This window comes from Conger conger, chromosome 8 (genome assembly GCF_963514075.1).
Source record: "Conger conger chromosome 8, fConCon1.1, whole genome shotgun sequence".
Lineage (NCBI taxonomy): Eukaryota > Metazoa > Chordata > Actinopteri > Anguilliformes > Congridae > Conger > Conger conger.
The window spans coordinates 7,729,560-7,740,562 of NC_083767.1; the positions used below are offsets into that span (position 1 = coordinate 7,729,560).

The window sequence follows — 11,003 nt, forward strand, 5'->3', positions numbered from 1 at the left end:
CATGCTCTTTTGAAAAGCGTTAAAAATGTTTAATTAGCGCAGTGAGTCTGGGCCTCAGTTTAACATCTCATCCAAAGAATGGCAATTTTGACAGCACAGTGCCTACTGGTCCACCAACACCTCAACTTACAGCAAAGTATTTCCTGCAGTCTCATTTAAATACTTACCAAGTTCGCACCAATAGCAATGGGAAGGATACAAGCCAGGGTGATATGGCAACTGGCTCTTCGTTTATTAAGACCATTATAATCTGCAAAGATGTTAGAGTAGATTAATTTACTAAAAGAAATGGTATTTTGATTAATGGCTGTTTTCAGATTTTCAGAAAGCCTGGTCACTTATCTGAGCATTAGTAACGCCTATTCGACACGATTAACAATACGCAATATGTCCACGTTTGTTTGCCGTACTTTAAGAAGGAAGATGGCGGATGTTAAAGAAGAAAGTTTTCAAACAGGAAAAGTTAGCAACGTCTCCATCATAACCTTTAACAGGATTCGTCTGGTTAAAATGAACCATAACACGTAAATTTCACTTTAGTTTTGTATTCGTTCTTTTATTCTGCTCCAAACTCTGTTAGCGCCTTGATCATCTGTGCAATTTACGAGCTATGCTAATTTAGCTGTTACCTAGCATGCTAGCGCTGGAGTAGCTAGGTGTCCGAATGATTGTGTACGTTTTAGCTAGCTAGCTAATGATATGCAGCAATTTATAGGTTAGCTCAAAATGTGTGTAGTGAGTTCAGTGCTATATGACGTAGCCTATCTAGATTATTTAGCCTAGACTAACCCAACAATTAATGGATTTGCCTGTTATTGTGAGTTTCCATAGTGAATAACTTGGCCAGCTAAGTTGACAAACTTGTTTGTCTTACTTTGTAAACCTGACTTGCCACAATGAGATGTAATTTATGTTTGGTTCAGCTGACTAACTTTTATTATTTAAAGTACTAGCCGGGAACTAACCAGATTGGACGGTTAGTGCGCGTTAATTCCTTAAACTACAATAACGTTACCTAATGCTAGTTACGAGTTATCTTTAATTGGCTAATTTAACTTAGCTGACAGGTGATTGTTTTGAACTTATGGTTACGAGTACGGAAGTAACGTTAACGCGACTGAAACTGGAAGCCCGGTTTCTGAAATATAGAATAAGCATAGAAAATCATAATCTATGTAGTTGGCTAATAGAAATCTAGGAAATGACATCATGAGGAATCATGAGAATGTTCATTCGTTTTCCAGAAACACGGTAACGGTATTTGCTGGGTAACTTTCTATTTATGCTGTGATTGAATTCTCATCTGGTCGTCAGTTAACTTTTTGAACGGTTGATATAGTGGTTAGTCGGTAAAGTCCTGTGTTTGAGTGGCGATCCACTGAACTCCATCTACAGACAATATGGCTAATCACGTAAAATAAATATTTACAGTGGTAGACTGTTGTGCTGTATACGAGATTTATTGTGGGTTGTGGTGTGTTGGACGTATCCCTGTTTTAACAGTTAAAACCATAATTCCCCGGTTAACAACTAATCGCGTTGAATAATGTGGCAGTAAGGAAATTTGATCATCTTGACACAATTTACAAGCTGTGATTTAAGTTCTGAGGGGAATAAATGTCCCATGCATTGACTAGATTTGTCGTATGTTGTTGTATTGGTTCTTGGAATTTACTGCAGTTTTTTTTTTTCCTGTTTTTTTGTTTTTGTTTTGTTTTTTTCAGCTGTGGAAGATGTCACCCCCTTCCTAATATTTGAGGGTGTCCCACTACCATTTGTTTGGCTCATCGCCCGGGCGACCGACCTTCAGACTCTGCTTGCCTGCGTGTAATGAGCCTGCGCTCGCCACCGTTAATGTGCAAGTCCTTACGCTACTGCGTGAGTCACGGTCTCCACGCTGCCATGGCGCGCCTCGAAGACGCGAACCGGGATATGGGCATACTGTCTCCGGTCCGCTTCCTGGGCTACCTCTCCAGCCTGTGCTTGCTGGTGGCCATCTGCCTGGGCCTTTACGTGCGCTGGGAGAAGACCGAGGAAGCCACCATCCTGGTGATCTTCATCCTGGGCCTGTTCGTCCTGGGGATCGCCAGCATTTTGTACTACTACTTCTCCATGGAGGCGGCTAGCATGAGCCTCTTCCACCTGTGGTTCGGCTTCCTGCTGGGGCTGCTCTGTTTCCTGAACAGCCCCGCTCTCCAGGACGACGTGAAGGAAGAGGCCACCAACCACCTGCTGCTGACCAGCGTGATGCTCAGGACCATGTGGGCTCTCGGGGAGCGTGTACGCGGCCGCGTCCACCACCGGCCCACCCTCCTCACCTCCGCCGAGTTCCTGGAGCTGGTGGGCTTCGCCATCGCCAGCACCACCATGTTGCTCAACAAGGCGCTCAGCCTGATCGTCCTGGTGGTGGCGCTGGCGGTCCTGGTGGTGGACCTGCGGATGAAGTCCTTCCTGGCCATCCCCAACCTGGCCTGCTTCGCCGCGGTCACCTCGCTGGTGTTCTTCCAGTCCCTGGGCATCGAGGCCAACCCCTTCGCCCTGTCCTGCTACCTGAGCCGGCTGATCTGCGACCCCCTGCTGGACGTGTACTTCAGCGGGCTTTCGGTGACCGAGCGCTGGCTGCCCTTCCTGACGCGCGGGCCGCTCCTCCGCAAGCTGACGGTCCTCCCGCTGGGCCTGGTGGAGCTGGCCTACCTGGTCCTGGCCGCCGTCAAGCTGGCCGACCTGCAGCTGTGGTACGTGGTGATCCCGGGGTTCTGCGTGTCGGCCATCTTCTGGGCCGTCTGCCACGCCATCCTGGTGGTCACGCTGTGGGGCTTCCACACCAAGCTCAACGACTGCCAGAAGGTCTACTGCGCCCAGCGCGGGGAGGGCCGCAGCCTGGACAGGGTCATGGCCTCCAAGGGAATGCGCCATTTCTGCCTGATCTCGGAGCGCCTGGCCTTCTTCAGCATGCTGTCCACCGCCATACTCACCGCCATCTCCTGGCAGGTAGGCCCCAGTCCTGGCAGTTGAGTGAAATGTATTGTCAGTACATGCCTACTGACATCCTGTTCGGTAGGCCCTGTTGATCCTTGCCGTTGTGTTAAAATAAATTGCTGGCCTGTCGGTACATGTCTACCGTCATCTCCTGGCAGGTAGGCCCCAGTCCTTGCAGTTGTATAAAATACATTAAAGTCCTGGTTTGTCAGTGCATGCAAAGGCAATCCTGGAAGCAGGTCAAGGAAGATAAAGTGCAATCCTTGTTATAGATGTAAAGCAAATGAAATGTCTGAACTGCGAGGACGACCTAATTTAAATATAAAAAAAGAGACGTCACCTCTGAGACACCTTTTTATTTCCAGCCGTGTGACTTAAAAGGTGTCTATTAGGTGACATCAATTTTTTTTTTTTTAATATTTAAATTTAGTGTGCTGTCATTTCCATAGCTTTATACTGTGGTCTTTTCTTCTCACTGATTCATTTTTTCATGGCAGAGCACCCAGCCGCAGCACTGCGATGATGAAGTTCACCTGTTACATTTCTCAACTGTCATTACATACGTTTGCGACTGATCTGTACAGTAGCTAAATTCATATTAAATTACCACATTGTCAGGAGAATGCAGTTCTGAGAGCAGTTTCATGACCGGTAGGCCTAAATAAAAATTCCATTTCGGTTTCCATTCAGGAAATGCATAGATAGCCTATATCATGTTGCATTTATGTAGCGCTTTTCTCACACTTAAAGTGCTTTGCATTAAATTAAGATTTTTTTTCAGTTCATTTAATGAATTTCAGCTTCCTGAATTAGAGAGGAATTAATCCTGACTGTGATGTTGGGTAGCTGAAGATGCCATTGAGGGAATGGTATAATGGCATGCAGGCCCAGTCACTGTAGTATATTTTGCATGGGTGTTGAACTCCAGTCCTGTAGGGGGCGCTGTGTATGCAGGTTTTCTCTTGTCAATCTGCAGCCAATTTCAGGCCTTTGAAACAAGGCATGAGAACACTTTAGCCAATCAGCTCGTGAAATTAATCACTTAAGTGCTGAAATGCATGACAAGAATCCATCTGTAGTGAACATTCAGTGCAAATAATAGTCTAAAGGACAGCCTTATCGAACCGCTACATTCAAATTCAAAATTATGATATCCATTATCGTTGTTATTTCTGATTCCTGTTTTTTCTAGTGGCTCAAAGAATAAATGTTCAGTGTAACACACTTTCCCACAGTCCATACCACAGTGCAGAGGGGACTCAAACTCGGTAAAACAGACTTTCCTCTCTTCTGCGTGTTCCGATCCTAATAAAACTGCAACATATGTAGATACTGCGCAATAGCAACCAGATTAGATTAGATTAAAGTGAGAATTCACGGTGATAGCCGTTATCATCTCTTTGATACTTATGTGCGATCATGTGTAATTGAAGCTGCTATTGGTCAAGCGGTTTACTGATTAAAAGCACACGAGAGGCTAAAGCTTATTAAAGTCAGTGCCGGTGCCATACACCTGCACGCCATCACAACGTCAGTAAGTTTTTAATGGGCTGGTTTTATTGCCTGCATTTTCATCCTCTCCCAGACTTTTCGACCTGCGATCCGATCTATTACCTTGATTACCCTTTGTTTCCAGCAACTCATTAAACTAAAGATTGGAAAGTGCCCGCGTCATGATGTTGATTAGGAGCAATCGCTCTTAACCTTGCAGGAGAAACGCACTGGCTTGTGGTATCTTTAGAGAGAGCCGTCATCTCTCTTCAGAAAAGAAAAATAAAAAAAATACAAAATTGATGCCCATTCAGACGCTTCCAAAAGCTACCGTCACACCAGTAAATGGTTTATCCTAGGTTCAATGACAGAGGAAAATACTTTTTTAAACCGTGTTCATGGTCACCTTTAGCCATTGTCTTTTTGTGACTGCACCGGCGAGATGCTATTAACTCTGTTGATATGACTGCATCCTCGCGTTGTATCCGGCGGTGCCTCGCGTCGGAGCTAAGCTCTGCGGAGAATGCGCGGCTTCAGTGTCATCCGCGCGCGGTAAAGCAGTCTGTTATAAAAGGATTGAGTGTATTTTTAACCTCGCGCTTCCCCTGTTCCCCCTGTCATCGCTCAGGCTTCTCATAAAGAGATGGAAAGCTGTAAAGCGGGGAGTTCGGCTGAGTTCACGCCGGCTTCCTCCTCTCGCCCCGTTCAGAGCGCAGATCTGAGAGCGGCCAAGTCACACCAGCACAGCTGCAGGCCTCAGCGTGCAAGAACCCTTTTTTTATTGTTATTTTATTACGAATTTGGGCCTAAAACTTACCGACCAATCAGCTTGCAGAACGGAGGAGTAATTATAATTAACTTTCGGCCGTGGCGATTGGTTGAGCGGGCTTGACAGGTGAACTCACACTTTCAAGTGCTGCCCAAATTGCCAATTACTCTGGGGGAAAAATGTCAAGTGCACAACTTTGCCACTTTGCTTCTTTTTTTTTTTCTTTTTTTGTCCAGTCTTGAGCTGGAGTGATCAAAGAATGCACTTTTTATAAGCTGTGACTGAAGGCAGACTGTTTCAGACACCGGGAGGCTCGTCAGAGGATGAAACGTGTGGCAGCATAATTATTGTGCCGGTGCGGAAGTTTGGCTGGACTCGAGACAGTGTTTTATGAGTTTTGCGATGCACAGGAAGCTGGATGCTCTGTGGCAGACGTGCTCTGTCCAACAAGTTGAAGGAGTGGGGTGTGTTGGGGGTCTGTCGTCGATCCTCATTAACTGCCTACTGTCACTGCAACAACACTCTCAGGAAAGCCTATGAATTGTATTTTTACAATTATTTATTTGTAAATTTAGTTAAAAATGTAAAAACCCCGGTGTAAAGTCACCTGATGGGGTATTGGGTTGCCGTTGGCTGAAGTGCACTGTGGCACTATAGAGTCCAGGACCTGCCTGTTGGAACGCTTCTATTTTAATGTTGTTTTCTGTACTTTTGTACTTTGTTGCTCCAGGGGGGATTGGCCCCTGCTTAGTCTAATCACCTGTAAGTTACTTTTGATGACAGTGTCAGCTAAATAACTGTAATGTTCTGTGTGTGTGTGTGGTGTGGTGTGGTGTGGTGTGTGTATGTGTATGTGTATGTGTATGTGTATGTGTATGTGTATGTGTATGTGTATGTGTATGTGTATGTGTGTGCGTGTGTGCGTGTGTGCGTGTGTGCGTGTGTGGTGTGGTGTGGTGTGGTGTGGTGTGGTGTGGTGTGGTGTGTGTATGTGTATGTGTATGTGTGTGGTGTGTGCGTGCGTGCGTGTGGGTGGGTGGTGTGTGTGTCTGTCTCTCTCTCTCCAGCCGGGCAGCGGGACCTTCCTGAGCATGCTGCTCCTGGTCCTCCCTCTGGAGTCCCTGGTGCACGGGCTGTTCCACGAGCTGGGGCAGTGCCTGGGGGGAACCTGCGTGGGCTACGCGCTGGTCGTTCCCACAAGCCACTGCAGGTACGGCCGCCGCCATTTTACAACGTCTTCCTTACTCTCAGCCACGCGCAGCCACAATGGCCTGTCATAATACCTTCATAACGCTTCATAACCACTGCAGGTTACAACAACTTCTTTACTCTACCGCATGCAGCGCCCATGGCCTGCTTTAACACATTCATAAGGCTTCATAGCCACTGCAGGTACACTTTGCCTTCTGATGATGCATTTAAGATGGATGCGCAGATGGATAATTTGTCCATCTATGCAGATAAGGAGTCTTCAGCCCCGGTGCCGGAGGGCTGCAGTGTCTGCCAGTGCTTGTTTTTGCCTTAAGATTAGCAAACACGTCAGACCCAGGCGAGCAGGTGAGTTAACTGTGTAATCAGCTGCTCAATTAGGGGCTGAGTAGCGCTGAGAAGCTGCAGCAGAACAGCTCCGTTCTGGCCTCTGATTAGCTGAAGCGTCCGCACGCCTCGTTCCCAAACTTTAAATTAGCCGCTGATTAGAAGGGGATCCGAAGCAGCCTGCAGACACAGGGGCGCTCCGGAACTGGAGATTGACACCCCTGCCGTCATTTGTTTCTCTCCTACGTGCGGTTAACGCATTCGGACCTCGCAGGAACAAAGCGTGCCTGTGCGTTACTCCCTTCCCTCGTTTGCTTCCGGAAAATAGATGAATGTCTTATTTTTACAGCATCTCTGCGGAGATTGAGAGGTTGCTTTTATAACTGGTAACGGGAGGATTGTAAGCATTAAGTGCGTAGTCTTCTGTTAATACACGCACGCATAGATGCCTGATGGCTTTATTGCTTGTTGCTAGGCCTAAATGTTTGTACCTAAGTGGGTTTCCGTTGTAACTAAGGGCAGGTGATAAAGGCGTAAAACATTACTGCGATATTTTCCAGGCCTTTATGACACTATTGATGTTTATTATCGTGTTTTCGCGATTGTTCTTGCACTTCGGGGGCTGCAGGCCGGTGGCAGATTGAGTAATGAAAGATGACATTAGTCATAAGCACCATGCCACACAGGCATTTGCAGGAAAGGCATGTCACACACGAGCCTCACAAGGCTTCGTCTCGTAAAACATAATTATCTCCGGAGCAGAGCGGAATGGAAATGAAGCAGTGTGCACTGAGCTCAAGGCCGTACAGATACTCTGGCCGGCCGGTCTGTATCCACACTGTGGGGTATTATTTCTCTGTCCTTGGTCAGTATCCACACTGTGGGGTATTATTTCTCTGTCCTTGGTCAGTATCCACACTGTGGGGTATTATTTCTCTGTCCTTGGTCAGTATCCACACTGTGGGGTATTATTTCTCTGTCCTTGGTCAGTATCCACACTGTGGGGTATTATTTCTCTGTCCTTGGTCAGTATCCACACTGTGGGGTATTATTTCTCTGTCATTGGTCAGTATCCACACTGTGGGGTATTATTTCTCTGTCCTTGGTCAGTATCCACACTGCGGGGTATTATTTCTCTGTCCTTGGTCAGTATCCACACTGTGAGGTATTATTTCTCTGTCGTTGGTCCGTATCCACACTGTGAGGTATTATTTCTCTGTCCTTGGTCAGTATCCACACTGTGAGGTATTATTTCTCTGTCCTTGGTCAGTATCCACACTGTGGGATATTATTTCTCTGTCCTTGGTCCGTATCCACACTGTGGGGTATTATTTCTCTGTTGCCAGCTGCTGTTGTGTTTGAGTGGTAGTTGATGACACGTGTAGCGCAGTCACCAGTCCTGAATGCGTTCACCAAGTACACACACGCACGCACGCACACACACACACACACACACACACACACACATTATGTGTCATGATATTCAGAGGGCACATTGACCTGGTACTCACGCACCATCTGTGCATCAGACCTGGGTCGAATATGTAATTTTTTTCAGTTCAGATGCTTTTCTGTGGTCGATTGATCTTGCCTGGTGCAATTCAGCCAACAACAGAAGGCGGGGTTCGTGCCTTTTAACCGTATGTCATAGGGTTCAGTTCTCCAGACAACTTTAGCACGGTCACCCCGGTCCGCCCTGCATAGGTTCTTAGTTTCTGCCCTTTGCTTTCAGGCCAGTTCTCTCAATATTAGTAAATATTATCTTGTGCTTCTGAAGGGAAACCTCGTGTCGACTTTCTATAAAATCTGTAGCTATTTGTTCTGAGCTTTCATGAATAATGTTCATTTTAGATGTTATTAGCTTTCCGTATAGTTTTTCCCCACAGTTTTAGATTTAATGTTGTCGAAAGTGGTTTGTTTCTGAACTGTACTATGCAAATAAGCACAAAAGAAAGTTTTTAAAAGAACTGTTCTTGTCATTTTTAAAACTTGTATTTTCATACTATTTCTTTGGAAGTGGCCTAATCAAAATGTACGATAGTGACTGTTAAAGTCTGGCTGGCTTGTCTTGAAAAGGGCACTGCCTTCAAATAGTCTGTATCTCTCAGAGACATCTCTGTTCCTTAAACTGACAGCTCATTTCAGTGGATAAAATAATCTGCAGCACAGAATTCTGCTTAAAAAACACAATTCCAACTCCAGCAGAACTCCAGCACTATTCAATGTGCTCTGGCTGGAATTACGTTTGCCACTTTAGTTGTGCATTGTTTGGAGGCTAGCCAGCTTGTCACCGTTCACCAGTCCCAAACAATACACATCAGTCGCATTCGTGTTCACATACATGTTACTGCATTTTTGCTTTCATGGTCTGTATGTCTTAATGTCATGAGTAAATGTTAGTTGAGTTTGTTTTAAAGGGTAAAAATGGAATATGACAAGTTATAGCCCTGGAGTTGGTAGTCTCCCAGCGCAACTTTCGCGGTGAAACTTTGAAAGGCGTTTATCTCAAAACATGCTTTGGTGGCACTGAAAATGCAACTGGATGCAACTCCTTTGATATCTTGTACAGAGATATTTGGTATTGTTAGAAAGCCTTACATTCTAGTTTCCAAAACTCAAAATATGTTCAGGGGGTCAATGCAACTGATTTTGATAGAGCAGGTCACAAATGTGTGATGATTAGAAGGTTCTTGACTGAACATTCTAATGCTGATGTAACAATCGGCAGTTCTGGAACGCTACCAGACATTCCAAAAAAACCTGCTCTCCAAAGGGCTAAAGCTGAACATCTGTGCTGAGGATGATCTGATTAACTGGACGCTGAAGCCGGCGGTTTAAGGGTTAAGCCAGCGAATCCGCGCGGCGGGCGAGCGCCTGATGTTTGGGGAGCGGCCCCTTTATCGCATTCGGTGGCATTTCGGATGCCGGACCTGTCCCCCGGAGCGGGGCGGCTGCACGTGATGTAATTCAAGCGCGCACCTCGTATAAAATTACCCCCGAACGGACGGGTGCGAAACGCTACACCGCCCAGCCCTAAGTGCTGCTGTGCGACCGGCGGATCTCTGCATGCAGGCCTCGCCAGGGCCCACTGGAGAGAGAGGCGCGCATGATGAGAATATCGCTCTTCATAATTTGGTATTTGATGGTCTCGGATCATGTTTTTTCAATGATGGAGGGCCCCGGGGGAGGTCGGGAATGGAGAAAGTGAGGGAGGGAGGGAGGGAGGGAGAGACGGAGAGGAAGACTGATGTGAGAGGGAGATCAGAGAGAGAGAGAGGGGGGGGCGGGAAGAGAAAGAGAGGGTATTTTCTGCGTAATGGACGGGCGGTGGTTCTGGAGTGAGGAATTGACGGACCGATCCGGGTCAGTTTGCTCCCGCCGTTCGGCGAGGCGTGCGGCACAAACAGAGCGCCGTTTGTGACCGTCGTCTCAGTAATACTATTCCCACGGTCCGTGCCTTTTATTTATTCATGAAAAATGACCCGTTTTTCTCCTTAATATCATTTGTTTGGTTATCGATATGCCCGGAAAATAGCTTGAATTTCAGCGTAATGAAAAAGAAAGAGTCGTGAGGTGGGCCATGTTTCATGTCCAAATGAACGGCTTATTTATCGTGTCTACGAGAGAACGTGCCCAGGGAGTGAAAGGTGAATGTTTAATCTCCCCGCCAAGCCTTCGTCAGGCTTAAACCAGACCCTGTGTTTGGCGTATCCTTGACATTTCCCCCCCCCCAAAAAAAGGGCGCAGTTTTAACAAGGTTTTGCGGCTTAATTTCCCTCCAGAGCTGCTGGGTCAAGTTCATGTTTGAGATGCTTCAAAAGTCCCATATTGTGGAAAACGTCATTTCCCTTGCTATTTGGATAATAAAGGAGTTGTCAGTGCTATTGAAACACTGAAAGTATAAAAAATACTGAAAGTATTAAACAAGCTGTTTGGACATAAATATTTAAAATGCAACGATACGCCCATTGAGGACAATTTATCGGCTAGTCAAAGACGAAGTTGACACCCCAACCTTTATGCGTATATATAGCATATTCAGTCTACCTAGTCAGAGTTAACCGTTTCACGTTCAGTTTTTCTTTTTTATATATATATATATTTTTACACTGGTTTGCCCCCCCCCCCCCCCCCCCCCCAAGGGCCTGACTCACTGTGGCCCTTAACGATCCCAGAGCCATTCCCTGGCAGAATTCCCTGGGAATCTCGCTCTCTGCATCAGCCCGCC

At 46.3% G+C, this 11,003-nt stretch overlaps 1 protein-coding gene across 3 annotated transcripts in view; it reads left to right on the forward strand.

Moving 5' to 3' along the window:
* The first annotated feature begins 394 nt into the window (after positions 1-394).
* Positions 395-11,003, forward strand: part of tmem168b (transmembrane protein 168b) — a 23,250-nt gene continuing 12,641 nt past the window's right edge. Inside the window, exons 1-3 of one of the 3 annotated variants that reach the window (XM_061253164.1) lie at positions 395-524; positions 1,725-2,991; positions 6,307-6,449. In XM_061253164.1, coding sequence (XP_061109148.1) covers positions 1,831-2,991; positions 6,307-6,449 — 1,304 coding nt within the window. In that variant the 5' untranslated portion in view covers positions 395-524; positions 1,725-1,830. The other 2 variants (XM_061253165.1, XM_061253163.1) reach the window with 2 other exon arrangements.